The 27,280-nt window shown below is 69.5% G+C and overlaps 3 protein-coding genes across 11 annotated transcripts; 1 reads left to right on the forward strand and 2 right to left on the reverse strand.

Annotated features, from left to right (window-relative positions):
- Positions 1 to 672: 672 nt before the first annotated feature.
- CCNB3 (cyclin B3) lies at positions 673 to 4,426 on the forward strand. 3 transcript variants are annotated; one of them, XM_082771146.1, is made up of 12 exons: positions 673 to 696; positions 1,669 to 1,776; positions 1,859 to 1,942; positions 2,049 to 2,158; positions 2,302 to 2,377; positions 2,532 to 2,630; positions 2,729 to 2,821; positions 2,989 to 3,126; positions 3,430 to 3,585; positions 3,786 to 3,935; positions 4,026 to 4,156; positions 4,233 to 4,426. In XM_082771146.1, exons 2-12 carry the CDS (start codon positions 1,684 to 1,686, stop codon positions 4,300 to 4,302), a joined length of 1,200 nt encoding a protein of 399 aa, XP_082627272.1. In that variant the 5' UTR covers positions 673 to 696; positions 1,669 to 1,683; the 3' UTR covers positions 4,303 to 4,426. The 3 variants fall into 3 exon arrangements, with proteins under 3 accessions (XP_082627272.1, XP_082627273.1, XP_082627274.1); XM_082771147.1 differs by having other exon boundaries at positions 674 to 696; positions 2,052 to 2,158; XM_082771148.1 differs by lacking the exon at positions 673 to 696.
- Positions 4,427 to 4,534: 108 nt separating this feature from the next.
- LOC309883077 (diacylglycerol kinase delta-like) lies at positions 4,535 to 16,583 on the reverse strand. 3 transcript variants are annotated; one of them, XM_082770782.1, is made up of 29 exons: positions 16,535 to 16,583; positions 15,628 to 15,853; positions 12,552 to 12,662; positions 12,373 to 12,453; positions 12,105 to 12,209; positions 11,853 to 11,985; positions 11,656 to 11,762; positions 11,388 to 11,513; positions 11,177 to 11,279; positions 9,859 to 10,021; positions 9,650 to 9,758; positions 9,361 to 9,500; positions 9,177 to 9,258; positions 8,886 to 8,977; positions 8,649 to 8,748; positions 8,185 to 8,422; positions 7,873 to 7,971; positions 7,670 to 7,769; positions 7,461 to 7,568; positions 7,139 to 7,235; positions 6,940 to 7,047; positions 6,732 to 6,845; positions 6,495 to 6,629; positions 6,244 to 6,410; positions 6,039 to 6,156; positions 5,658 to 5,939; positions 5,471 to 5,576; positions 5,061 to 5,191; positions 4,535 to 4,975 (listed from the first exon to the last, which is right to left on the reverse strand). In XM_082770782.1, the coding sequence occupies exons 2-29, from the start codon at positions 15,823 to 15,825 to the stop codon at positions 4,901 to 4,903; spliced, it is 3,528 nt and encodes a 1,175-aa protein (XP_082626908.1). In that variant the 5' UTR covers positions 15,826 to 15,853; positions 16,535 to 16,583; the 3' UTR covers positions 4,535 to 4,900. The 3 variants fall into 3 exon arrangements, with proteins under 3 accessions (XP_082626908.1, XP_082626907.1, XP_082626906.1); XM_082770781.1 differs by having other exon boundaries at positions 5,658 to 5,774; positions 5,853 to 5,939; positions 6,039 to 6,410; XM_082770780.1 differs by lacking the exons at positions 15,628 to 15,853; positions 16,535 to 16,583 and adding an exon at positions 13,142 to 13,330 and having other exon boundaries at positions 5,658 to 5,774; positions 5,853 to 5,939; positions 6,039 to 6,410.
- Positions 16,584 to 17,667: 1,084 nt separating this feature from the next.
- SHROOM4 (shroom family member 4) lies at positions 17,668 to 26,034 on the reverse strand. Of its 5 annotated transcripts, none has more exons than XM_082770472.1 (10): positions 25,867 to 26,034; positions 24,007 to 24,158; positions 22,973 to 23,101; positions 21,005 to 22,667; positions 20,827 to 20,888; positions 20,113 to 20,616; positions 19,550 to 19,924; positions 19,274 to 19,457; positions 18,844 to 19,116; positions 17,668 to 18,746 (listed from the first exon to the last, which is right to left on the reverse strand). In XM_082770472.1, the coding sequence occupies exons 1-10, from the start codon at positions 25,990 to 25,992 to the stop codon at positions 18,477 to 18,479; spliced, it is 3,738 nt and encodes a 1,245-aa protein (XP_082626598.1). In that variant the 5' UTR covers positions 25,993 to 26,034; the 3' UTR covers positions 17,668 to 18,476. The 5 variants fall into 5 exon arrangements, with proteins under 5 accessions (XP_082626598.1, XP_082626599.1, XP_082626597.1 ...); XM_082770473.1 differs by having other exon boundaries at positions 21,005 to 22,622; positions 22,973 to 23,104; XM_082770471.1 differs by having other exon boundaries at positions 21,005 to 22,664; positions 22,973 to 23,104.
- Between the last annotated feature and the right edge of the window lie 1,246 nt (positions 26,035 to 27,280).

Below are 27,280 nucleotides of genomic sequence, written 5' to 3' on the forward strand. Positions count from 1 at the left end.
TGGATTTCCAAAGGATAAACTGGGATCTGGGATTTCCACATGATAAACTCGTTTCTGGGGTTTCTGAAGGATAAACTGGGATCTGGGATTTCCAAGTGATAAATTGGGATCTGGGATTTCCAAAGGATAAACTGGTATCCAGGATTTCCACAGGATAAACTGGGAATTTGGGGTTTCCGAAGGACAAACTGGGATCTGGGATTTCCCCACAATAAACTGGGATCTGGGATTTCCGCATGATAAACTGGGATCGGGAGGCTCAGCAGGGAAGCTGTGCTCCCGTAGCCTGCGGCAGGGCTCAGGGGGCGACAGCGAGAAAGCCGGCTGCTGTTCAGCCGACAAAAACACGCCGTAACGACCCCAAAAGAGCACAGAGGGCGGCGCCGCCATAACACCTCGCGGACGCCATGACACCGCCCCCCCAGGCCGCCATGACACCGCCCCCCGGCCGCCATGACACCGCCCCCCGGCCGCCATGACACCGCCCCCCGCGGCCCGCCATTGGGCGGCGCGGCCGAATTTTAAACTTCTGCCCCCTCCCCCTAGCAACCGCATCCCGGCCGGCGCTCCCATTGGCCGCCGCCCCGCGCACGCCGCCCGCTGATTGGTCGAGAGGCTCGGCCAGTGCCGGCCGCCGCCGCCGCGCTGCTACTTTCAAAAGAGCCGGGGCCGGCGGCGGCGGCGGCGGCTGCGCAGGTGAGGGGGGGACGGGGCCCTATAGGGCCATATGGGGCCCCCCAGACCCAAGGGAACCCCTATTTCATCACGGGGATCCCCTCTGGGGTCCCCCCTACCCGTGCCAGGGGGTCTCTGGGCCATGCGGTCCCTTCCCGTGTGGGTTGAGGGGGTGTTGGGGGGGGGTTATGGGGTGGCTGGGGCCTTGGTTCCCTTCCCTGGGGGGGGTTTGGGGTCCCCCCAAATGTGCGTTCCCCCTGTGTGTGGGGTCGCTGAGCCATGCATCCCTTTCCCTGGGGGGGTGTTGGGGTTTGGGGCACGTCCGTACATGTGCCTGCCCCTCCCCATATATAGGGGATGTGGGGTCACCGAGCCCTGTGTCCCCTTCCCTAGGGGGGGTGTTGGGATTTGGGGTCCCCCCACACGTGTACCCTCACCATACATGGTGTCTATGGGGTCATTGAGCCCTGCATCCTCTTCCCTGGGTGTATGTGTTGAGATTTTGGCTCACCCCATACACGTGCCCCCCCCCCCCCCCCGCCCCATAATTGGGTCTGTGGGGTCACTGAGCCCTGCATCCTCTTCCCTGAGGGGGTGTGTTGGGCTCTGGGGCACGTCCATACATATACCCCCCCATACATGGGACTGTGGGGTCACCGAGCCCTTTGTCTCCTTCCCTGGGGGGTGCGTTGGGATTTGGGATCCCCCTAGACGTGTGCCCTCCTTCCAATACTTGGGGTCTATGGGGCCATTGAGCCCTGCATCCTCTTTGCTGGGGGTGTGCATTGGGATTTTCAACCCCCCCATACACATGTCCTCCCCGTACATAGGGGCTATGGGATCACTGAGCCCCATGTCCCCTTCCCAGAGGGGGGGGATACATTGGGATTTGGGCCTCCCCACATTCTTGGGGTCTATGGGTTCACCCTCAGCAGGGGGGTGCATTGGGATTTGGGTTTCCTAACATATATGTGCCCCCTGTTTTGCTTGCAGAGGCCGAGAAAGAGGATGCCGGTGGCACGCAACACCAAGACGCTGAGCACGAAGCAGCCCCGAGCAGGCAAAGGGGCCCCCATCACCGAGAATGTTGCCCCCGAGAAGGTGAGGCCGGGCTGGGAGAACGGGGGGGGAGACCCCTCACAATGGGGTGCCCCCTGCGTCCCCTCACCCTACTGTGTTGCAGGAGGAGAGCTGCCAGGCCAAGCGGTCCCCGTCCTCGCCCCAGGGGGGGCCCAAGAAGCGCTCGGCGTTCGGGGACCTCACCAACGTGAGTGCTGCTTTGTGGGGTTATTCTGCCCTCCTGAGAGCACCCCGAGGCTCACTTCCCCGTTTTTTTTCTTCCCCCTGCCTTCCTCGCTCTCCCACCCCAAAAGCAGGCTCACAAGAACCAGGTGGTGGCGGGGAAGAAGGATGGGGTGAAATCCGCCTCCCGCAAGGCGCCCAGGGCCCCCGCTGCCAAGAACAACGAAGCCAACCTGAAAAAGTGAGTACCCAGGTGAGATGGGGCTGGGGTGGGAGGCCGCTGCGGCCGTGGGGGGGGATTTCTTGGGGTGACGGGGGCAGGCAGTGGCTGGATGGGGTTTCTCAGCCAGATGTGCCCCCTACTTATGTCCTTGTCCCCTCCAGGTCCCTGAGAAAAACGCCCCCGACAGAAGAATCTGAGGAGTCTGAGAAAGATCCCATGCCTGAGGAGCCTGTGCAGGTACCGAGCTGCTGGGGGGGGTTAAACCCCATCCCTCCTCCTCCAAACACCTCCAGTGGGGGCTGTGGGGCAGGTGGGGAGGGGCTGCCACCCCGCAGAGCTCTGCCAGCCCCCCCCCAGCCTCCCCCTCACCGCAGCCTCCTCCACCCCACAGGCCCCCGTGTTGGAGGACATCGACAAGGAGCAGCTGGGCGACCCCTACGCCAACGCCCAATACGCCAAGGACATCTTTGACTACATGCGGGAGAGGGAGGTGGGTGAGGCCCGTGTGGGGTGCTCGGGGGGGCTTTTTTTTTTCTTTTTGGGGTGTTGGGGGTGTCGGTGAGTCGCTGACGCCTGCTGCTTTGGCAGGAGAAGTTCCTGCTCCCTGACTACATGGAGAAGCAGGTGGACATCAGCAGGGACATGCGCGCCATCCTGGTGGACTGGATGGTGGAGGTGCAGGTAAGGTGGGCGCGGGGAGGGGGCTCGGGGCTCTGCGGGGCAGCTCCCACCCCACCGGGTGTACGGGACCCACGAGCAACCCCAGGGTGCTTCGGGATTTGGGGGAGGAGAGGACTTGGCTTGTTCCTAACCCCTCCTGCAACCTCTCCAACCCCGTGTCCTTGCAGGAGAACTTCGAGCTGAACCACGAGACGCTGTACCTGGCGGTGAAGCTGGTGGACCACTACCTGGTGGAGGTGGTGAGCATGAAGGACAAGCTGCAGCTCATCGGCTCCACCGCCGTCCTCATCGCCTCCAAATTCGAGGTGACTCCCGGGCTGGGTGCGGTGTTGAGGTGGGGGGGGGGGGTTGTTTGGGAGAATTTTGGGACCCCGAGGAACTGATTGAAGGTGGCGCGTCCACCCTGGTGCTCCTCCTCCCTATCCCAGGGGCTGCAGATCTGCTTTTTTTTTCCCCGCTGTGCAGAAGCAACGGGGACACCGGGGTTCATCCCAGGTGGACGTTGGGGTGGTCCCAGCAGGAAAAGTGCCCCTGGAGGGCCTGCAAACCCTGTGGGGGACCCCTGTGGGGTCAGGGTGGGGGCGCTGAGCAGTTCCCCCCTCTTCCAGGAGCAGTGCCCGCCGTGCGTGGACGACTTCCTTTACATCTGCGACGATGCCTACAAGCGGGAGGAGCTGGTTGCCATGGAGAAGAGCATCCTCCGCACCCTCAACTTCGACATCAACATCCCCATCCCCTACCGCTTCCTGCGGCGCTTCGCCAAGGTGGGGGCGCCTCTCCCCTCCTGCCACCCCCCCCCGGGGGGCCACCAGCAGCACTTGGAGGTGGAGGGGGGTGGCAAAATCCCACAGTAGGGTTCTGGGAGTATGGGGTTGGTGTCCTGTGCCCCAAAAAAATAAAATGGGGAAGGGAGGGGGGTCTGGGGTGGTGCCACACGAAAAAAATCTGATATTTCTGGCCGCAGTGTGCCCGTGTCAACATGGAGACGCTGACGCTGGCGCGCTTCCTCTGCGAGATGACCCTGCAGGAGTACGACTACGCCCGGGAGCGCCCCTCCAAGCTGGCCGCCAGCTGCCTGCTGCTGGCCCTCACCATGAAGAACCTGGGTGGCTGGGTGAGCCCCGGGGAGGGTGAGGAGGGGGGGGGATGCTGCCCTTCGAGGAGCCCTCCCCCTCCCCCAGCTCACCCCGTGTCATTTTGGCAGACCCCCACGTTGGAGTACTACAGCGGGTACCGCGCGCAGGACCTGCACCCCCTGGTGAAGAGGCTGAACTTCCTGCTCACCTACCAGCCCTGCGACAAGCTGAGGGCCGTGCGCACCAAATATTCGCACAGGTGAGCCTCCCCCCACCCCCCTTTGAGCTGGGGGGGGGGGCTCTGCCGAGCTCTAAGGCCCTGCTTTTCCTTCCAGGCTCTTCTTTGAGGTGGCCAAAATGCCCCCCCTGGACATGCTGAAGTTGGAGGAGAAGCTGAAGAGCTAACCCTGCCCTCTGTACATAGCCTGTAAATAGTTGGGTGTCCTGCTCTGGGAGCACGGTGTACATAGGAAAAAAAAAAAAATAAGATAACGGGGTTGTTTTTACTTGAAGGGGGAGGGGGGGAAAAAAGAAGCGATGTAGAAATGTCAATAAAATATTGTGTATTTCTTATAAAACGGTGTGTGTGGCTCCTGGGGGCGCGGCGGGGGCTGCTGGAAGGGTCCCGCTCCCCCCCCCTCCTTCCCTGAAGCAATGACACCACACCAGCAGCAGCAATAAATATCTCTTCTCCAAATATTTACACAGCTTAAATACCCACTGGGGGAAAGGGAATTTTTTTTCTCGGGGGGGGTGGAAATCTTTGCTTTGGCCCCACACTGCAGCCCAGCTCCCTGGCTCCTGTAGTGACCCCGCCACCCCGGTTGCTGGCAGGGACCAAAGCTCCGCTCCGGTGCCTCCAGCCCCGAGGGCTCGGCGAGAAGCAGCGGCTCCAGGGGCGCTGGGGGACGAACAGACAAAGCAAGGCAAGCGGGGGGGCTCCACACACACACACACAGGAGGCAGCGGGGTCCCAGGCGGCCCCCCCGGTGCTGCCGCCAGCCTAGGGCGGGTTGCTGAGCTCCTTGATGGCCTGCAGGATCCTCTTCATGTGGCCGACTTTGGTGATGCCCAGGTCCTGGGGGTGGGGGGGATAAAAAAAAAGGGAGCTGAGGGGCTCGAGGGATGCTCCCTGGAGCTGGGTGGGGGGAGAGGAGCGGTACCTTCAGGTCTCTCCTCTCCAGCAGGATCAGCTCGGAGCCCTGGATGTCGTGCCGGATGAAAATGTCTCTGTACTCCCCCAAACCCAGCGCTTCCAGCCACGCAGCCACCTCCTCGGCGCCCCACTTGTCCGCTGGCGGGGAGGAAACGCAGAGAGGTAGAACAGGGGGCAGGCAGCACCCCCCCCCCCGTTCCCCAGGTTGGAGGGGGTTTGGCGCACCCAAACGCCTCCCCTTCGCCAAAACCCCCCAGGGGCTGAGCCTCGCCACAGAGCGGGGTGGCTCTGCAGGGCTACCAGGAGAAAAATCACCCCCAAAGGGTGCGTTGGTGATGGAAATACAAAAGGGATGCGCCCCAACCCCTTGTGGGGCTGCTGGGGGGGGGTCAGCAGGTAGCCACGGCCCCTCCTCACCCGGCAGCGCGCTGTTGGCCTTCTGCTTCTGCGCCTTGTCCCTCCTGGGCTTGGGGATGTTGAGGCGAAGCTTGAAGCTGCCCTTGTTGGCGCTGCCGCCGCTCTCCTGCAAGAGCTGGGGCTGAGCGCGCTCCTGCAGCCCCCCTGTTATCGCCCACCGCCCCCCCCCAGCCCCAATTTCTCAAACCTCCTCCGCAGGGTGGGCGATGGGCACCAGCCAGTGCACGTCCAGCAGCCGCTGCAGCTCCTGGCCCAGCGCGCTCAGGGGGCCCTGCAGCGCCTCCTCCTCGTGGGGCGAGTCCAGCTGCGGGGGACAGGGACCGTCCCCAGCCCCGCTGCCACCAGCCGGGGGGCTCGGGGGGGTCCCCGGCCCCTCACTCACCGCCTTCCCTTCCAGGCACGCCCTGGTCTCGGCGTAGAGCGCCTTGATGCTCAGCACCACCTCCACCGCCGCGTTCCTGCTGAGAAACTGGGGCGGAGAGAGGGGCAGCGTGGGGGGGGGAAGGTTACAGGGGTGGTGGGCACCGAGTTGGGGGGCGCAACACCCCCCCAGCCCCCTCCTGCTCACCTCGGCAGCGCCGGCAGCCTTGTTGGAGAGCGCCTCGCTCAGCGCCAGGGCGCTGGTGTTGACGGCGTGGGCCAGCTCCTGCTCCACCGCCTTGTGCGCCTTGGCCGCCTCGTGGATCCTGCGGGGAGGGGTCGGGATGGAGCAGGGCTGCCCCCCCCCCAAAAACCACCACCACCACCACCACCCCCTCGGCCCCCAGGCTGACCTGGCGATGAGGCTCTCCGCCGCCCGCGAGAGCTGCTGCAGGAGGCTGCTCTCCTCCTCCGTCAGGTACTCCATGGACTGCTGCGAGCTGAGCCGCGGCCGCGCCGCCGCGCGGTAGCTCTCCCCCTTCTGCTTGTCCTCCCAGGACTTGAGGGTGCTTTCAAACGCCTAAAAGTGGGGGCCAGGAGGTTGCCACCATCCCCACGGAGCCCCGGAGCCCCCCCCATCAGTGTCCCAGCACGTGAGGCTCACCCGGTCCCTGGTCAGCATCTGGGCTCGGTTCTTGTGCTGGATTTTGATGACGCCGGGGGGCTGGATCCAGGCTTCTCCATCCACCTGCACGGGGACGCCCTCGTCCCCGCGGATGGTGATCTTCACCACGCGGCACTGCGGGGGCGCACGGTGTGGGGCTGGCACGGCGGCAGCGCCGGGCTCGGCGCCCCCAAAAAACCACCACCACCCCTCCAACAGCCCCCCCCCCGGCCCTACCTGGGCGATGCGGTGGTGCTGCAGGTTGATGACCCGCGACACGGCCATCTGGATGCTGCCAAAAACGGCCACCACCTCCAGCTTCTTGTCATCGAACGAGGGGGCTCCAAAGTTCTGCGGGGGGGGCGGCGCAACCAGGTTGGGCTCAGCCTTCCCCCCCCCAGGGCTGACAGAAAGGCACGGCGCACCCCCCCTCTCTCGCACTCACGTTGTCCTCCTTGGTGCCTCCCCAAAAATTGATGCCCCCGGCGTAGCTGGGGATGTTGAGCACGGCGATGCCCTGCAGGCTGGGCAGCGAGATGGGCACCCCGTCGCACTGCCAAGAGAGGGCTGAGCCTATGGGGGGGGGGCACCACGACACCCCCCGTGCCCTCCCCACATCCCCGCGCCACCCCTGGCCCCCCTACCTCCAGCTGCACCCGCTGCTCCAGGTTCTTGTAGGTGCGCTGCAGCAGCTCCTTGGTGCCCAGCACCCCGTACCACATCATGTTCTTGGTGCGGCTGCTGCGGGGCGCAGGGGGGGGGCTGAGCGGGGCCGCCAGGCTCCCCCCGCTGCCAACAGCCCCCCCCCTTGACCCACCACCAGCCCCTCCTGGCATCCCCGTGGCCCCTTCCAGCATCCTGGTGCTCCCCCTCTGGCATCCCAGTGGTGCCCTCCAGCATCCCAGTATCCCAGTGGTCCCTCCCGGTGGTTTTTTCCCCGGGGGGTGTGGGGGGGTCGCAGCCAACCTGCACTTCTTGGGGTGCTCGTCCCGCTTGTTGTTGAACTCCAGGGAGATCTTGGCATCCAGCCCGATGCCGAAGTAGTTGTTCATGACGCATTTCTCCGAGAAGTGGCTGAAAGCAGCAGGCACAGCGGGGCTGGCACCGGGACCCGGGGCACAAAACCCGTGGGGAGTTGGCGGGGAGGGGGCCGGCGGGACCCCCCCCAGACTCACAGCACGCTGGGCTCCTCGGGGAACTGCAGGCTGCCGAAGGTGTCCGGCCGCTCCAGGAGGATGGACGAGGTGGCGGAGGTCACCGTCTCCCGCCGGGAGCCTGGCCGTGGGGGGGTTGCTGCTGAATGAGCCCATCCCACGGCTCTCCCCGTTGCCCCCCCCCAAAAAAAAAAGGCGTGTTGTGTGCCACAGCGGCGCCTTACAGAGCCTCTCCTCCTTGTTGAGCTCCTCCGAGCTGTCCTTCTTGCTGGGGACTGCGCTGGCACGGTAGGCTTGGGTCTGCTTGTTCTGCTCGTCCACAGCTGGGTGCAAACACGGAGCCTGGCAGCGAGCCCAGGGCACCGACCCCACATCCCAAAAGCTGCTCCCCCATCCCACTGCGTTTGGGACCTTCCCTGGCACCAGAAAAATGCCCCAGAGAAGGAGCAATGCTCCTCCGGGACCCCGCAGCGCTGCTGCCAGGCTGAGGATTCGGTCGGGGAAACTGAGGCACGGACCCCGCGCCGCCCCCTCACCTTTCTCCGCCTGCTCGATGATCTGCCGCAGGGCCTTCTTCAGGCTGTTGGCCCGCAGCATCAGCTGCTCCTTGGATTTGAAGATGCGGGGCACGGGGCTGGGGTTGAAGCCGCTTTTCTTCAGCTCCTTGGCGTCGGCCGGGCCGGCCTGCGGCATCCCCTCGGGGACCACGGCGGCCTGAGCCTCCTCGCTCAGCTCCCGCACCAGCGAGTCCAGCTTCTCGTTCAGCATGGCGCACTGCGGGGCGCCCACAGGCTCACCCCAAATGCTCGGGCACCCCAAATGCCCCCGGGGCACCGTACGCTGGTTGGGGCACCCCAAGTGCCTGGGCACCCCGAGAGCTCGGGCACCCCAAGTGTCCGTGCACCCCCGTGGCACGCACGTCTCCGCCAGGTCCCCAGCCCTCCCGGGGCTGTACCCCCGGACACGCACCCCAAATTCCCCAAATTCCCCCCTCCCTCACCTTCCTCGCCATCAGCTCGGCCTCCTGCTTGTTCTCGGTCGCTCTCTTGTACGCCCGGCCGACCTCGGCCACGAAATCATTGACGGTGCCGCAGAGGAACCTGCCCAGGGAAGCAGCATTTGGGAGGGGGAATGGGACCGGCCAGGGCACGGCCTGGTCCTCAGGGGGTGCTCAGCAGCGCTGGGGGGCTCGGCTCCCCCGGCCCCGTCACCCCCGTCACCCCCAGCTCCCCCTTACTTGGCCGAGGAGATCACCACCGAGTGCTTGTCCGACTCCAGGATTTTAGCCAGGTGGAAGGCGACGGAGTCAGCGTAGTGGGAGATCTGGGCCTGGCAGGGGACAGCGCGGGCTGGGACACCTGGGGGGGTGTCCCCGAGCCAGGACACGGCCTCGTCTGACCACCGTGCCCCCCCCTTTTGGCACAGGGACGAGGACACGTTGCCAGGCTGAGCCCCGCCACGCTCACCTCGTGCCGCTGCCTCATTCCCCACATCCCCCCAAGAGCCCCCCGTCCCCAAAGGTGCCCACCTGGATGTTGGAGTCCCCGTCCTCCTCCTCCTTCAGGGCCGCTGGGGACTGCTTGGGGGCCTCGTAGGTCATCACGCTCCACCTGCCGAGCAGAGAGACCGCGGATGCCTGCGTCACCCCGGGGCGAAACCCCATCCCGGGGGGGCGAGCCGAGACCTCCCCCACCCCGCACCCCGTCCCTCACCGGTCCAGCATCTTGGTGGTGGCCCTCTCCAGCTTCTCCAGGATCTGCAGCAGCTGGGTGTCATCGTCGCAGAGGCTGCCCCAGCCCAGCACCCGCGCCAGGTCGTTGCCGGTGCCCAGGGGCAGGACGCCCAGCTGGCACTGCGGGACGGCGACGGGGACGGGGACGGGGGGCTCAGCCCCTGCGCCCACCCCGAGCACCCTTGGGTGCTGCGGGTGGCGGTCCCCCTGGGGGAAATGAGGACGGGAGCGGTGGTGGTGGGAGGGTGGGAGGGTGGGGGGGGGCTCACTTGCTTGTGCAGCCCCAGGGCGTCGATTTCGGAGAGCACCCAGCCCACGCTGCCGTCGCCGCCGCACACCAGGATGCGGAAGGTGGAGAACTTCTGGAAGAGGCGCAGCCTGCGGGGAGCAGGAGGGCAGGAGGAGGAGGAGGGAGGGCGCTGGGGGGGGGGGGTCCCGCCGGGCTCCCCGCGGTGCCACCCCCCGCGCCGGCGCTCACCCCAGGTGCGGGCCCCCGTTCATGAGGTCGAAGACCTGGGCCGGGTTGAGGAACTGCTTGAACTTGCGGAGGAACTTGACGCCTTGGTTGTCGCCGCTCTTGGAGTTGACGAAGGCCAGGAGAGGGCTGGAGCAGGTGGAGGGGCAGGTGGCCTTCCAGAAACCTGCAGGGAGCCCGCGGGAGTGAGCCCTGTCCCTGTCCCCAAGGAAGGAGGCACTTCTGGAGCCCCCGACCCCGTGCCTGGCCTGGAGGGTGGCCGGGGGTGGCAGGGGACGGAGGGGAAGAGATGGGGATGGGGGCGAGGATGTGGGAGGGGTAAGGAAGGAGAAGTGGAAGGGGAGGGGGTGGAGATGGGGAAGGGCATGGAGGTGGGAGGAAAATGGGATGGGATGGGGATGGAGAGGGGATGGAGATGGGAAAAGGAACGGGATGGGAGACGGGTGGGGAAGGGATGGAGATAGAAACGGGGATGGAGATGGGGAACGGGAAGGAATGAGGTTGTGGATGGGAATGGAGACACTGAAGGGGAAGAGGATGTGACAGGGACAGGGACAGGGACAGGCAAGGCTGTGCCAGGCCAGCACAAAGGGCAGAGCCGAGCCTGGTTCCCTCCCCATCGCTGCCCCCGCGGGCACCCAGTGAGCCACGGAGCCGGCTCCTGTGCCCAGCCCGCCCCTCCGCGGGGGGCAGCAGGGGTGGCACGCGGGGGGCTGCTTTTGGGGGACCACGGGGGGATCCCCATTCCGCCCCGGTGGCACCCGGAGCCCCCCAGGGACCCGCCGCCCCCGGAGGCTGCAGGATCTCGCCCAGCTCTGCCAACCTGGCGGGCGGGTGGGTGCAGATGACGCAGCCGCCCGGGGAGGCTTGGCAGGCGGCGGCGTGCTTTTAGAGGAATGAGACAGGGAATGAAATGTGCCCGAGGCGGGAGGATCGATAAGAGCTGGCCCGCAGCCGGCTCAGGGACACCTCGGCCACCCCGGTCCCTGGGCTGGATGGAGGGAACGGGCACGGCTCTGGAGAGGGAGGAGAAGCCGCGTGATGGTTGCCCTGACAGCATCCCGATGAGTAACGAGCAGCAGATGAGCCACCGGCTGAGCGGAGCGGTGGAAATCATTAAAGAACAAGAGAAGAAATATCCGGAGGAGAGGAACAGATTTCGCTCGGCGGAGGCCAGCTGGGCCCCTCCGGAGAAGGGTGCGGGGAGCGGGGAGGGAACGTCTGCGGGTGACGTTCACTCTGGAACCTACTGATGCCCCCTCAGCGCGCCGGGAGGCGATGGGCACAGTGCCACCACAGCCCCGTCCCCTGCCCCGCTCACCATCCGAATCGATGCTGTTCAGGGCGGTCGGCGGGATGATGGACACCTTGTACTGGCCCAGGGGGCACCTCTTGCCGAAGAGCTCCTTGCAGGCGCTGTGGACCTGGGGGGCACGGGGACGCTCGCGCTGGGGAACACGACGCCAACGCCGCCAGCCTCAGCTGAGCCCCAGGGGAATGTTTTTTGGGGGGGGAGGGACACGGATCCTTACGATGGCTTTGCACCAGAGGCACCGCCAGTCCTGCAGCCTCCGGACGCTGCCGCAGGCGCGGTCGCAGACGGCGCAGCGCGCGCTGACCGGCAGGTTGCCCTCCAGCCACTGGTGGGGCATGGCCACCTGCGGAGAGGGTGCGGGTGTCACCCGCGTGCCACCACGGCGCAGGGATGTCCCCCCACCTCGGGACAGCCGGCGTCACCTCCCGGCACCCTCACCACCCGGGGGAGGTGGCCGTGCCACCAGGGCCCCCCCGCGGGCTCACCCCGTCCTCGTCCTCGATGATTTCCGTGCCGATGGAGGCCAGCGTGGTCCACTTGCAGTTGTTGGTGGCCCGGACGGCGCAGCGCTTGTGGGCCTTGAACTTGCACACTTGGGAGGAAGAGGAGGAAGAGTGAGGACGGTCCCCAGCCCCACGGCCGCGGGCATCGCCCCACATCAACCCCCCCCCCGGGTGCTGACCTTCGCAGGAGAGGCCGTGGGAGGTGACCCCCGAGAGGGCTTCACGGCAGACGTTGCAGAAGGTGGGCCTGGCGTGGGAGCAGGCGTACCAGTTGTGCATGCCCGAGAAGTGCTCCATGTTGAACTGCGTGGCCTGCGGGGCACAGCCGGCTCCGTCAGCACCCTCAGGACCCCCCCCTTTGAGCCCCCGGCCTGCCCCCGAGGGACCCCAGCCTCGGGGCTCTCCACCCCACGTGCCCACGGCTGTCCCACCTCGTGGATCTCCCACTTCTGGACGGATTTGAGGGCACCGATCCAGTCCTCCATCTCCTTGCGGTTCTCGGCGCACAGGATGAGCTTCCGGAAAGGCGTGATCACCTGCAGCGAGCCACGGACCCCACACACCCCACCACCCCTTGTAGGGCCACCCCACGGCGAGCCAGCCCCTAGGAACCCCCCCCCCGACACACAGCACATCGGTGCCACCTCCAGCACCAGCAGCGCGGGGAGGGGGGCCCCGCGGAGAGCCCCCGGCCCTCACCGTGAAGCTGTTGTTGATGTTCTTGGTGCTGCTCTCGGCCACGCTGGCGTCGGACAGGTCCACCTCGTCGAAAATCAGGGACTGCAGGGGCAAAGCGCCGCTCGCTGCTGAGCTTGCAGGCTCCAGCCCCCCCCGGGGGGAGCTCGGCGGGGGGCTCGGGAGGCCCCCCCACCGCCTACCTTAGCATCCTTGGCGTAATAAAGCGTCCTGCCCCGCAGCTTGAAGTACCTCCTCTTCCACCTCTGGAAGGAGCTCGTCTGTTTCAGCAGCAGCCCCTCCTTCACGCTCTTCTGCAGGGACCGCAGGGACATCAGCACCCAGCGCCCCCCTTAGGGCTGCAGGGTGGCCACCGTGGTGATGCCCACGGGGACGGGGGGACGGGGGGGCATGAGGATGAGCTGGGGGAGCTGGGGGGGCTCCCGATGGTGAGGAGCAGGAGCTCCCGGTGCCAAGGAGCCAGGGGACACCGGGTGGGTGCCAGCGGCTCGGTGCTGGCGCAGCGGGGTCGGCAGCCAGCGCCGCAGCCCGGCTCTGCCTGGCTGGGGGCCAGGCGGGCGGCACGATCCGAACAGGCAGGTGCCAACGCCGCAGCCTGGAGGCCCCCCGGCCCCCTCCCTGGGCACCAAAAATTCTGGCGACGCAAGGGTTGTGCAGGACGCAAGCAAGCAAGCGCTTTCTCCCCCCAAAAAAACCTCCCCGCTCGGAGCAAGAAGCGCCAAGAGGAGGAGGAGGAGGAGGAGGCGGAGAGGGGGGGCTGGGACCCACCAACCTGCATCTCGCGGGCATCGTCCCCGCTCCGGCCCATGGGGCAGGCACCGGCCTCGTTCCCCCCAGAGGCAGCAGGGTCAGGGTGCGAGCCGCGGGCTGCGGTCGGCTGCAAGCCGTTATCGGGCTCTGCAGCGTGCCGGGGCTCTTCCGGGCTCGGCTGCAGCCGCGTGCCCCCCAGGACGGGTCCTGCTGCAAGGGCAGGAGCTCGGCCCCCTCCCCAAACCCCGTGCGGCGGGGACCTTTGCAAGGTTGCGGCCCCAACGCCGGCGCGCAGGAACACGAGGTGGGGGTGGAGGGGCTGCAGGATTGCCGGGGGGTCGGGGCCGCAGCGCGTGCACAACGGAAAGTGTGAGCGAGGCGAGGGCAGCGCGGCTGAGAAACCTCACAAACATCCGGCCGGTGCCACCGGGGCTATCTCCGCCGCCCAGGCGCTGCGCCCTCCCCGCCCGTGCCACCAGGCAGGGCCCGGTCCCCTCGCCACGGCCCCGCTTTGGGGCTTTGGTGGCACCGCGCGGGGCTCTGGGGTGACGGCCGTGCCGGCTGGCCGGTGGGCACGTGGGCTTGGGAGACCCCCGGGGGGGCCCCAAAGCACGCAGGGGCCTCAGGGTATGCAGGGATCTCGGGGCACGCAGGGGGACCCCAAAGCGTGCATGGGGATCCCGAAGCGCACAGGGGGACCCTGAGTGATGAAGGAGACCTCGCAGCCTGGGAGAGGACCCTGAAGCTCAGCGGGGGACCCTAAAGTGTGCCGGGGACAGCTGAGCACGCAGCGGGGACCCCAAAGCACACAGGGGACCTCAGAGCATGAAGGAGGACCCCAAGGCCTGCAGGAGACCCCAAGGCCTGCAGGGGATCCCCAAACCATACAGGGGACCCCAAAGCGCACAGGGTACCTAAGAGCACACAAGGGGTCCCCAGTGCATGCAGTGGACCCCAAAACGTACAGGGGACCTCAGAGCACGCAGGCTGGGCTGGCCCCACAGGTCCTTCCTCACCGCCCTCTTCCAGCGGCCGGGATCCCACCCTCCCCATCGCCCGACTCCAGCACCCGACCCCCACGGGCACGGCTGGGGCCCTGCTGGGCACACTCGGGTCCTGCAGGACGCCTCCAGCCAGGAACGGGACCACTCGCTGTCGGGGTGCCCCACGGGGGGATGCTGCACACATGGGGACCCCCCCAGCCCCACCGAGCACCTGCGGCGCACCCCAGCAGCAGGAATTTGGGGCTGCGGGAACGCAACCCCCAAAACCACGGGGGTGCTCACCCCACAGGGACGCTCCCACCCCATGGTCCCCACCGCTGCCCGCAGCCCCCTTTCAGCTCCGGCGCTTGGAACCAGCAGTCCCCGGCCACAGCGAGGAGGAGGAGGAAGAGGAGGAAGAGGAGGAAGAGGGGGCGGCAGCGAGGCCCCCCACCCGTCCTGGGGCCATTCAGCCCGGCAGGGGCACCTGCGCCTGGCAGCTGTCATTGTCACCGAGCACAATGGCCTCGCCGCCTCCGCACCGGGGCTGGCACAAAGCGCCCCGCGGGGCGCCCCGGCAATTACAGCCTGCAGAACGGTGAGCGGGAGGTGTGGGGGTACGGGGGGGGGGTGACGGATGGAGAGGGACGGGGGCGCTCGGGGGTGGGGGGCAGGATGGCTTTTGGGGCGCACGCTGAGAGAGGAGGACGCAGCGGAGGTGGGGACGGGGTGCGCGCCCTGCCCTGTCCCCGCGCCGTGATATGGGGGGGGGTTGGGGAGGGGGACACGCTCGCCCCCCCAGACAGTGGGGTGGGGGCCCCAAAACTCAGCAGGTGGCTGCAGACCCCAAATTACCAGCAGCGGCCAGGAGTAGAGCTGAGGACGCCCCAAAAATAGGTCCCCCCTCTTCGTGACCGAGCCGGGCATCTCTCGGGAACACTACCACTGGGCTCCCCCTCCTTCATTAACCTCCTGCTTAATTAAGCACCAGCCCCGTGTCTGCGGGGTGCTGCCCCCCCCCCATACGGGTGCACAGAGGCCGCCTCGGCCGGCACACGTGCATCCCGCCCGCTGTCTGCCCCCAGCATCGCCTCCTGCACAGCTCATCGCCGCGCCGGGCAGGATGTGGCCGAGAGGACAGGCGCTGACACCCGGCCTGGGGGACGCGGGGACATTGCCCGGCCCCTCTGGCTTTGGGGCGAGCCCCCCCCCGGCACCCCCAGGCACGGCACAGCGAGGGGCCGGCGGTCCCCGAATGGCACCGAGGGCTCCGAGCCCCCCCCCCCAAAGCCTGAACCCACGGGTTTGGGCATCCCAAATGTCCCCGCGCCCACGGCAGCGCCCCGTATTTTTGTAGGGCCCTACCCACACGCACGCGCCGCCAACCCCGAGCAAACGGCTGGGAGGGGAAGGAATAAAAAAAAAATACAAAAATATATATATAAAAAAAAGCAAAACCACGAAGCCTGGGGGGTTGTGGCGAGGAAGGGGCAGCGGCTGGGGGGGGGGTCCCCGCGCCCCTCACCTTGCTGCGCATCTGCCCGGAGGTGGACACCTTGCGGATCAGTTTGTGGGTGCTGCCCTCCTGCTCGCCCTCGCTGTCCGACGACTCCTCGCCGCCCGCCTCGGGGGACACGGGGGACAGCTTGTCCGAGTCCAGGGACGACACCGATTCCCGCGCCTGCCGCAGGAACAGGTCCCCGGCCACCACCTTCTCGGCCATCTTCTCTCGCCCCGGGGGGGTTTCAGCCCTGCCGGGACAAGGAGAACCCAGAAATTGGGGGCGCGGAGCCTCCCCCCCCCCCCACCCCGCCGCGCACACGCCGTGAGCTTTGCCTTTTATTTTTCTTGCTGTCCCAACTCTTTCTCGCCCTACCTGGCTCCCCCACCGCCCCCCCCCCGCTTACCATGGGCCACGGCCACCCCCTGCCCGCGCTGCCCCCACCCATGGGTGCCCTGCCCCAGGGTGCTGCTGGGGACCAGGGGGGGGGCTCTGGGAAGGGATGGGAGCATCCCCAGGGCGCTGTGGGGTGGGATAGGGTGGGGGGCCCCGCATGCAGGGGGTGGGGGGGCGCCTACCTGGCAGCGCTGCGGGCCGAGGGGAGCGCAGCAGGGCCTGGGAGGGGAGGGGGGCACCCATTTGGGAGCCCCCCCACCTTTCCCCAACCCCCAGCACCGGCGCTGCCTCCTCCCCATGCAGCAACAAGCGTGGGTTGCTCATTTTTTTATTGGGGGGGGGGGGGGGGGCTGGGGGCGAGCAACCCGGCGGCACCGCATTGCCGTCTCCCCCCCCATACACACCCCATGCACAACCCCCCCACGCCACCACCCCCCCCTTCCCCGAGCGTGTGGCCGCGCATCCCACCCCCCCGCACCCCCCCAAAAAAAAAAAAAAAAACCAAAAATAATTAAAAATACCCCTGGGCACGCACCTTTGCAGCCCCGCGCCGCCGCCGCCGCTGCCGGTGCAAGGTCGCTGCGCGCCCCCCCCCCAGCCCCGTGCGCCCCCCCCCACCCCCTCCCGCCCCCCCCCCCCGGCCTCTGCAAAGCAGCCCCGGCCCTGCCCCTGCGCCGCAAGCCCCAGCCTGCTCCGGCTGCTGCTGCTGCTGCTGCGGCACGGGCGGCCCACGCACGGCCCCGAGCACGCGTGCACGGGGCCGGGTGGTGGTGGTGGAGGTGGTGGTGATGTTGGGGGGGGGGGGGGCGGCGGAGAGGGAGGGGGGGGGGGAGGCGAGCACACGCGCCGCCGCCGTGCACATGCGTGTGCGCGCCGCCCACGTGCGCGCGGGAGCCCCCGCGCGTGTCCGCGGGCGCGCAACCCACGCGTGCGCGGGCACGCCGGGCGCTCCCCCGGCACAGGTGAGCGCACGCACCGCCCCCCCTCCCCTCTTTCCCCTCCCTCCCCACCCAGCCCCTTTTTTTTTTTTTTTATTTATTTTTTTTTGCATCCGCCCACGCGTGCACGGGCGTGCACGGGCACGGGGCGAGCGCGCGCGGCGGCGCCGGGGGCGCGGGCGCGTGCACGCGCGGGGCTGTGCCCACGGACGCGCGCGCGGCGCGGTGGTGGTGGTGGTGGTGGCTGGGGGGGGGTGCGCAAGGAAAGGGGCTTGGCGTGGGGAGCCGCGGGTGGCGAGGTCCCCGCGGTGGGGACGGACGGACAGACGGGCAGACAGACGGACAGGCAGCAGACCCCCCCCCCCGCCCCACGCCTCCCGGGTCCCCGTGACACGCGTGTGCCCCCTCCCCGTGGGAATGCTCGCCGCCACGCGTGTGCGCGCACCCACGCGGGTCCCCCCGTGCGCATCCACGCGTCTCCGCGCTCCCACGCGTGTGCACGGACCCGCGCCGGGGGCTCCCCCGCGCACCCCCACGCGTGCACACCCCCTCCCCGTGTCCCACCCCCCCCCCACGCCCCCACCCGCGGGTGCCACCCAGCGGCCGGCCCTGCCCTCGCAGCGCAGGTCCCAGCCCCCTGTGGCTGTGCTGGTGGCACCGGGACCCCCCCACCCCCCCGCCGTGGGGACATTTGGGGACAGCAAGTGACAAAGCAGGCGGACACGGCCGGGCCAGTTGTGCAGCTGCTGCTGCTCCTTTAGTGTGTGAAAGGCACGAGGTCACCGTGTGTGTGTCCCCCCCGGTGCCCCCCCCTTCCCCGGAGGGCACCCACTCTTTGGTCCTAGCGGTGGCCCCGCGCTCGGGTCCCCAAATTGTCCTTGTCATCGTCCCCCCACCCCCCGAAAAAAAAACACAAAAACCACACAAAAAAGGCACCTGCTGCTGCCAGACCCCTGTGCAAAATCAGCGTGGAGGCAGCCGTCTGTCCGGCCGGCAGGGACAGAGGGACGGACGGCGGCGGGGCGGGGGGGGCTAAGTGCTACTTTGGGGACACTGCAGCACTGACGGATTTGGGGACAGGCGCCCCGGTTTGGCCTTGGGGTGGTTTTGTCCCCCCCTCCCCAGCGCGGGGAGCCGAGGGCTGGGTGCCCCCGGTGCCACCCCCGGTGTCCCCACGGGCCACGGGGACGCGGCGGCGGGGAGCGGGGTCAAGGACGGAGGGAGCGGGGCCATTGTTCCCGACACAATGGGGAGGAAGAGGAGGCTGGGGGCCTGCACATTCCTCTGCCTCTGGACAGACGGACACGGACACGGACAGACGGATGGGGCGTTGGGGAGGGGGGGGGGGGCGTGCGGAGGGTTTAACCCTTTAGGCACCGCGGCATCCATTGGGTTCTAAGGCACGTGGTGGCACGGGCAGAGAGGGGCGACACCCGCGGGCACCCCCCTGCTTCGATAGACCTGCAAAATAAATTATAAAAAAAAAAGAAAAAAGAAAAAGAAAAAAAAAAAAACAAAAGGCAGCCTGGGAGGGCCGGGCTAGTGCCCCGTGGGTGCCTGGCCGAGGCTCTCGCGCAGGCAGCGCAGCTGCTCCTGGCCCAGCTTGATCTTCTCCTCCAGCTCGCGCTGCTCGGCCGTGAGCGCCGACTTCATCTTGACGAAGTGCCGGTAGTCCTGCAGCTGCTCGGGGGGCAGGTAGCGCGCCACCATGGCGCCCACCGCCTCCTCGCGCCGCCCCACGTGCTCCCGCAGCTCCTTGGCGTCCTCCAGCTGCGCCGCCAGCAGCCGCTGCTTCTCCCGCAGGGCCAGCTGCGAGCAGACAGGGGGTTCGCCGAGCCCCGCCGTGCGCCCGTCCGCCCCCTCCCCAAAATTTTTTCTCCCCCCCCCCCCCCCCCCGGCTGCCCACCTCGTCCTCGGCGGCGGCGTGGGGCCCCAGCCCGCTCAGCGCGTTCTCCACCCGAGCCAGGCGGCCGGAGAGGGACAGCAGCAGGTTGACCACCTTGTCCAGGTCGCCCACGAAGAGCCGGTACTTGTCGAACTCGCCCGGCGTGCAGAGGGCCTGCAGCTGGGCGGCCACCTCCTCGCCCAGCGCCCCGTTGGCGCTGATGTCCTCCTGCAGCCCCCGCTGTGCCTCCCGCAGCACCGCCAGCTTGCGGCTCAGGCTCTCCACCAGCTGCAGCTGCGGGAGGGACGGGGGAGATGCTTTTGGGGGGGACCCGGGGTGCTGGCACCGCGCTGAGCAGTCGCAGCCACCACCCTGGCACGGATGAGCAGCGCAGCCGCCGTCCCCGCGCAGACAGCCCGCGCTCTCCGCTTGGCACCCCCATCCCCGTTACCTTCTTCTCCACCAGCTCGCGATCCACCTCCTCCTCCTCCTCCTCCTCCTCCTCCGAGCTCCCCTCCGCCACCTCCGGCAGCTCCTTCCTCTTGCCGAGCAGCTCGGCTTTGCCGTAATACGCCGCGTAGGAGGGGGGGCTGCCGGTGGCCCCGGGGGGCGGCGAGATGGGCTCGAAGCCCTGCCTGCGGGGAGCAAAGTGCTGGGGACACCGCGGTCCCCACGCGATGACCCTCCCCAGGGGGGGGGACACACGGTGCCACGGTGCCAGCCCTACCTGTCCTGCGGCTCCGGGTGCCAATCCTGCTGGACCCGCTCCCTCCACGCCTGCCGGTCCCCCGCCGCCAGCAGCTCGCCCATGACGGTGGCGGTGGTGACCGGGGGGGCCACCAAGATGCCGGCCAAGGAGCGGTCCCTGCCCACCACGTCCCACAGCAGCTCCTCCGAATTCATGCGGCGGGGCTGGGGGCGGCCCCCCCGGGTGCTCGGCCCCTCGGGGCTGCGGGGACAGGGCCCCCCCTGGGTGGCCGCGGGGCTGGGGACGCGCAGGGGGCACTCGCTGGACCAGCCCCGCTCCCGGCTGCGGGCGAGCCTTTGGGGGGGCTCCTCCTGCTCCCAGGGGTCCTTCGCCATCGGGTGCTCTTCCCTGCTCCTGTGAACGCCCACAGCATTGGGTGGGGGGCATCACCTCCACGGGACACGCAGGGAGGGGACGGAGAGAGCTCGGGGACCCCCTTTCCTCCCAGAGACCCGCCGCGTCCCACCCCAGCCAGGCGACGGAGGTGCCAGCCCCCAAAGGAGACGAGACCAAAGCCACCCAAGCCACCCGAGGTCACCAACCTGCAAAGCTCGGCCTCTGGCTCCGGGGTCCCGCGGGGGCGGCCGGGGGGCTCGGCGGCGAGGCTGCGGGAGCGCTGCCGCACGGCTTCAGCGATGCTGCGGGACGGCGCCGTGGCCGCGCCGGGTCCTGAGCCCTCCTTGGGGTGCTGCGACGCCCGGCGCAAGCGGTACTGCTCCCAGTTGGGGGGGGGCGGGCGGGGAGGCGGGGGCCCCTTTTTTTTGGGCAAACCCGGCGGCTCCGCTTTGGCCCGCAGGAGGTCCCTGCGGCCCCGGGGGCTGGCGGGCTCCAGGTTGAGGTGGCTCTCGGAGAAGGCTCGGCCCCGCAGCGGGCGGTGCAGGGGCTCCGGGGGGAGCTCGGGGGAGCGAGGCGGCCGCTCGGCGTCCCACGAGAGGTCGTGCGTGGACGCGGTGCGGTAGCAGGGCGGCCACTCGGGCTCGGCGCTCTCGAAGCACGGACGGAAGGGGCCGAGCCTCGGGAAGCCCGGCTTGTAGTGGGAGAGCTCGCTGGGGAGAAAAGGGGGCACCCGGCCCCCCCCGGGAAGTCACCCCCCGATCGTGCCCACCCCTCAGCACCCAGCCCGCTTTGCAGGGCGGCAGATGGGGACGCTTGGCACGTCCCCAGAACCACAGCAGCCCGCCCTCCCTCCCTCCTGCTGCTACGGGGCAGGGGTCCCCGTGGGCAGCGTGCACCCCCCGGCCCCAATGCGGGCTCACCCCATGGGCTGGCTGGCCTTCCTGCTGATCGCCGGCGGCTCCCACTCCTCCGGAGCGAATTCCTGCGTGGGGATGCAGAGGCAGCGTGAAGGCAGGATCCAGGCCCCTTGGCCTGGGGTGTGAGTGAGCCGTGACCCCCGAGCGCTCCCCCGAAATCCCAAAAGCGCGGCTCGCTCACCGGCACGAAGGCTTTTCGGGGCGCCCAGCCGTCACTCTCCTCCCGCGGGGGCCGCGGGGCCGGGCAGCAGCAGTCGGGGCAGCGCGCCCAGGGGTGGCAGCGGTAGGCATGGCCGCGGGGCAGCAGCGCCGGGCACATTTCTCCAGCGCAGTAGTGGCAAGGTTCGTGCAAGCCGGGGCCGCCGTAGGGGTAGGTGCAGCCCCGCAGGTATTCCAGCTCGCCGTGCCTCGGTAGCACCTTGTAGTAGGGCGGCTGCTCCCGGCAGCACTCGCCGTAGGGTCCCGAGACGCGGCGAGCGTCGCGGTGCTCGGCAGCTTGGAAAGCGTCGGGCTCGGGCGGTTTTTGGGGCTTGCCGTGCCGGGTGGGCGCAGGGCGGCTGCTTTCCTCGAAGAATCGGCGCCGGTCGGCGAAGGGCAGGAGGACGGCTTCCTCGCCGCCCTTGTGCTCGCGGGGACTGGGCGAGCGCTGCGGCTGCAGCTTGCGTTCCGGGGACCAGCGCCAGCGGCCTCGGCTCGGCGCCACCCGCTCGGCTTCGGGGACCGGCAGCGACTCCCCCGAGCAGCTCCTGCCGTCCTCGCTGGGCGCGGGGCTCGGCGAGCCCTCGGCCGGCTCCTCCGCCTCCTCCACCGGCTCCTCGCCCCGGGCTTGGGCGCCGGGCCCCCGGCTCTTCTGCAGCTGCGCCTTGCGCCGCTGGATCTCGTTGCGCAGGTTGGTGGCGAAGCGCTCGCTGCGGCGCCGAAAGTGAGACGAGCGATTCGGGGGGCCCCCGGCGCGCCGGCCCCCCGCCCGGCTCTCCTCCGCCAGCCCCTCCGTGCTGGGCGCCGGGCTCAGCCTGCCCTGCCCGCGGTGCTCGGCGTGCAGCGGGGACGTGGTCCAGCGGTGCCCCTCGGGCGCGGGGGACGCCGGGGACGCTCGCCCGCTGCCGGCGCTCACTTGGAGAGCCCGGAGCTGGGAGGCCAGGAGCTGCTCGGGCGCGCTGTGCCGGTGGCCTTGGAGGGGGGACAGCAGCGCGGTGTCACCCGCCACCTCCATCCCCGCGTCCGCTCCCCGCTGCATCGCGTTTTCCGGGTAGGGCCGGTCCCCGCCGTCCCCCAGGCAGCGGTCGGGGTGGGAGCTCAGCATGTAATACTGGTCGGCAGAGAGGTGCTCCTTGGGGGGGCACGCCGCCGGCATCCTCCCGCTGGTCGCCTCAGCGTCCTTGTCCTGCTGGCACAGGAAGGTGTCGGAGATCCACCTCCCCTGGGCGTGCAAGGAGGAGGTGGGCACCGATGCGCGGCGCCGATCCGCCCCACTGCCGGCCGGGGATGCCCGCAGGCTGTCCCTGCGCACGGGGGGCTGGGGGGGCACGGGGTGGCGCGCGGGGTGGCGAGGCTCCGTCCCCTCGGCACCCGTCTGCAGGTAGCGCCCCTCGGGGGGCTTGCAGGGCCCCTCGGGGCCGGCGTTTTCCTCGGGGCGGAGGGAGAGGGCGCAGTCGGAGGTGTTGGAGCTGGCGGAGAAGGAGCTGTAGGCCGAGTCCCGCTTGCTGTGGTGCTCGACGGGCGAGGGGGTGCCTTCGTAGTACGCCTGCCCAGGCTGATCCAGGCTTTCCATGCTCCCGATGGAGCTGCTGCGGTCCGTGCTGCAGTGCCGGGACAGCGGGTTCCACTGCAGGGACAGCTCGCTGCTGGCAGCGCCACGGTGCCATCAGTGTCCCCGAGGGGGAGCGAGCACCCCCCGACACCCCCCCCCCCCCCTCGGGTTCAGGGCAGCTGAAGGGCTGCCCGGGGGACATAGGGACGCGGGGAATGCGTGGCACCGGGACTCGTCACCTCCTGGCTGGCTCCAGCGGAGCCACCACCCCTTCCTGCCGGCAGCGAGCAGGGCAGCGGCGAACCCGTGGGCGGCTCGGGGCGGACAGGGGACCCCCCCCACACCCCCTAACCCCCAACCACCACCACCACCACCACCCCCCAGCCCCGATTTTCTCACCTGACATCACAGCCCGAGGGCCAGGAGAGGCTGAAGGTGTCGGGGGGGCAGTGCATGGCCGGAGCGTCGGGGCGGATTTCGGCGAGCTTGGCCACGTGCCAGGAATGGGGCCGGAGAACGGGCACGCTCCTCCTTGCCAAGAGCAACAGCGGGAGAGGACAAGAATGGGGAGGAAGCTGGGCCGAGGAACCGGGGCTGAAGTCACTTCCTACGGGGCTTCCTGGCCCCCCCACCCCAGGCCAGAGCCCGCCCGAGGGGGACAGCAATGAAGTCGGGAGGGGTCGGGGGGGGGGCTGCAGGGGGTCCCGGGCGCAGCATATGGGGTCCCCGTCCCCGGGCACGGCCACCGCCTGCTCCCCCGGGGCCCAGCTCAAGTTCAGCCCCCCAGGAGCTTCAGCCATTGGACCCTTCGAAGGGACCCTGGGGACACCTCTGTGCCGCCCTCCCCGTGCCCCCAGCCCCTCACAGTGACACCGCGCGGAGCCATGGGGCGATGCCACCCCCGGGTGCCCCCAAAATGCCACCCGCTGCCCCCAGCATCCCCGGGGCAGGCAGAGCGCGCCCACTCCCCGCTGCTCCCCGGGGCTTGGCGTGAGAGCCGAGGCGCTGGGGAGGGGGGCACGAGGGTCCTTTCCCCGCCAGCACCCCCAAACTCACCATGGATGAGGCTGCGCCCGGGCAGCGGCACGGCCCGGGACCCCCCCCTTGCCCCCGGGCGCGGCGGGAGCTGGAGCCCGGCCGCGAGGCAGCCGCCGGAGTGGCTGCAAGGGGGGGGCTCAGGGGGGGCCGGCGCTGCCTCCCCTTCCTTCCCCAGGCGGGCAGGAAGGCAGAGCTCGGCAATACCGCCCAGGGAGGGGGGTGGCGAGCCGGCGGCACCGGGATGGGGACCTCCCCACCCCACCGCGGGGACCAGGAGGGATGCCGGGGGGCGTCCCCACACTACCCGTCAGCCATCCCTGGGGCTGCGGGGGGCAGTTTCCGACCCCCCCCCCTACACACCCGTCTCCCCCCCAGCCCCCCCCGGCGGTGCCAACCTGCGGACGATCATCTTGAGGGTGCGGTAGGAGCCCTTGATGAGGATGAGGGCTTCCTGGCGGGACCCGTACAGGGGGGTCCCGCTGATGTTCACCAGCTCGTCGCCCGGCTGCAGCCTCCGGGACAGGGCGGCCTTCCCGCCGTCCTCCACCTGGCAGCGAGACGGGCGTCAGGGGGGCAGCACCCCAAAAGTGTCCCCCAACCCCCCCCCAACCCTTCTCCATACCCCAACGGGGCACCGGGGTGCCTTCACCCCGGGCACCCCGCTGCGGACGCGAGGGATCTGCGGTGTCCGCCCCAGTCACATGAGTTTCTGAGCAAAGAAAGGGCACGGGGAGAGGAGGGGAGAGGAGGGGGGGGGGGGAAGAAAAATGTCCCGTCCCAGCAGATTCCCCCGCGGGCGCGGGCAGCACAAGGGCTCTTTGTGCCCGGCACCCATGGGGGCTTCCCTGCCAGCCCCGTAAGGATGCTGCCCCAGCTCCCACCCCGGGGTCTGGGGGCAAAACACCCGGCGCAGGGCTTTGCCCCCCCCCAGCTCCGGGAGCTTTCAGCGCGGACCCCAAAGCCACCCGCGGGGTGACACGCCGCCGAGAGGCGCCCACCCTGCCCGTGGGCTCCCCGCCCTGCCCGGCGGAGGAACGAGCTCTGCCCGCAGCACCCGCCTGGGCGGCAGCCAGCCCCACAGCCGGGGGGGCCCCCGCCGCTCCCCGACACCCCCGAGGGCAGGGCTCGGGGCCCCACGGGCCACGCAGCCACCGGGCTGTGGGGTGGGGGTGCCGGCTGTTGGCCGAACCCCGGCGTTCACTCTGGGCCCTAATGGTGGCACCGCAGCCATACCTGCCCGCAGAGGGTCCGGGACCCTCCGCCAAGCCCACGGCAGGATGGGACCCCAGGCGGAGGCTCGCAGCGGGACCCCCCCTCCCCATCCTTTTTCCGGCATGGGGCCGGGGGCCCCCCTGCGCCGCCAGCACGCACGCACCTCGGCCGGCCGCGGGCGCCCCGGGGGACCCTCGGTGAATGCACAGAGCGCTGGAACAAGCCCCCTTTGTCTGCACAGCACACGAGGCGGCGGCGGCGGGGGCCGGCACCGCAAGGACCCCCCTCCCCTCTCTTTATTCCCAGCAGCGGCAGGACGCATCCCCAGGGCCCCCCCCGGCTCCCCAAGCTCGGGGCCGAGCCGGGCGCGGTGGCAGCTCGCAGCCCCGCGGTGACACCCCCGGGGCGCAGGGCAGGGACCGGAGCCACTTTTCCAGCTCCCCCGGCCAGACCACGCTGCCCGCGTCCCGGAGCAGGGCGGGGAGAGCCCCGGGCGCGCGCTCGGTGCGGGGGGGGGGGACACGCGACAAAGTTTTTGGGGGGGGACACTGGGGGCTCGCCCCACGGCTCCCACCGGGGAGATGCTGGTGGCGGGGGGGACATCGCAGCGCCCCGCGCCCTGATGCGAGAGGGACGCGGGGAAAGGGGGGGGACAAGCCCCGTGTTCCCCCCACCCCGGGACGCATCGGGGATGGGGAGGGGGAGGTCCCGCAGCGGGTCGGGGCCCCCCCAGTTCCCATCCCGAGGACCAGATGGGGGCGGCACCGCGGGGACACTGGGGTCGCCCCCCTCCCGGCATCGCCATTCCTGGGGCCGGGCCGGGGGAGGGGGGGGCCGGGGGTGGCCGCCCCCCCGCCAGCCCAACGGATGTGCCGGAGGAATTTCCTCCCGCTCCCGGCGCTCCGCCCCGGGACCCCCCCGCCGCCGCCCCCGGCCCCTTCCTTGCCCCGGGGGGAGCCCCAGGGAAAGGAGGGGGGCAGAAGGGACACGACGCGGACCCCCCCCCCCATAAACACACCGCCCCCTCCTCGCTCGCCCCTTACCTTGGAGACGATGAGGGGCTCGCCGTGCTCCAGCCCCCCCCGCAGCGTGAAGCCCCAGGGCGCGCCGCCCTGCAGCTGCACATGCACCAACTGCACGGCCCCGGGCCGGCCCTCGGCCCGCTCCATGGCCGCTACCGCCCCATCCCGGCACGGCTCGGCACGGCTCGGCACGGCGGAGGAAATGACACCCCCCCAACCTCCCCCCGGACCCCCCTTCCCACCGCCCGCCCGCCCGCCCGGCCGGGGCGGAGCGCAGCGCAGCGCAGCCCCGCCCGGCTCGGCTCGGCACGGCTCGGAGCCGCCCGCAGCCGCTTGGCTCGGCTCGGCACAGCACAGCACGGCTCGGTCCAGCTCAGCCCTGCCCGGTGGCGCAAGGAGCGCTGGCACGGCTCGGCACAGTTTGGCACAGCTCGGGGGTCGGCCCGGCGCGGCTTGGCTTGGCGCGCCGCGAGGGGCGCAGGCTTTTTGGCACGGTTCGGCTCGGCGCGGCGTGGGCTGGCACGGCTCGGCTCGGAGCCGGCGAGGGGCCCACTCGTGGGCCAGCCGTCACCACGCCCGGGAGGGGAGCGGGTGACGCGAGGCCGCCGTCTGGTCCCCACCCTGTCCCTCAGGACGTCCCCCCGCGTCCCCCCGGCAGCCCTGACTCATCGCCTCCTGCCCAAAACTGCGGTGCCGGGAGCTCTGCGCTGTCCCCACGCCACCAGGACGTGGGAGTCCCCACAGCACAGACCCCTCTGCCACCCTCCCAGCTGTCCCCAGTGTCCCTGTGCCACCGCTGGTGGTCCCCATGTGGTGTCCCCCCCCCAAACCCAAGATCTCTCCGTCCCGCCACCGGCACGGTGACAACAGGCACAGCACAGGTGCCACCAGCCTGCGTTGTCCTGCTGGGATTGGGGTCACCGTGTCCGTGTGTGCCACCACCCCTGAACTTGGTGCCACCACCCCCAGGCTCAGTGCCACCACCCCCCAGGCTCGGTGTCCCCCATCCCACATCCCGGCAGGGGAAACGTGATGGGCACGATGCTCCCTCCCCCCCAGCGTGACCCCCCAGCCAGCAGCCAGCCCTGGGGAGCTCCTGCCCCTTTAAACCCTAATTGGGACCATGCCTTTAAAATGCCCCATGGGCCCCCAGCCCTCTCACCCTGCTGGACCAGGCTGGTGAGGAGCAGGTGGGCTGAGCAAGCTGGTCCTCCCCACCCACCCCGCCTCACCCCTCTCCCTTTTGCCCCCTCCCCGGCACTTTTAAACCCCCTCCTTCTTTAGCCAGGCTCCTGTCCAGCTGGCTTTGCCCCCCCTGTTTTGGGGGACTGGGTTTTAGTCCTGATCTTGCACTCCTTTTTGCAGAGCCCCCCCTTTCTTTTTTTCTCTTTGTGCCCAGCCGAAGCAGTCGGCATGGGCGCCGCGGTGTGACAGC

Source organism: Aythya marila (genome assembly GCF_965140915.1).
Source record: "Aythya marila genome assembly, chromosome: 13".
NCBI classification, from domain to species: Eukaryota; Metazoa; Chordata; class Aves; order Anseriformes; family Anatidae; genus Aythya; species Aythya marila.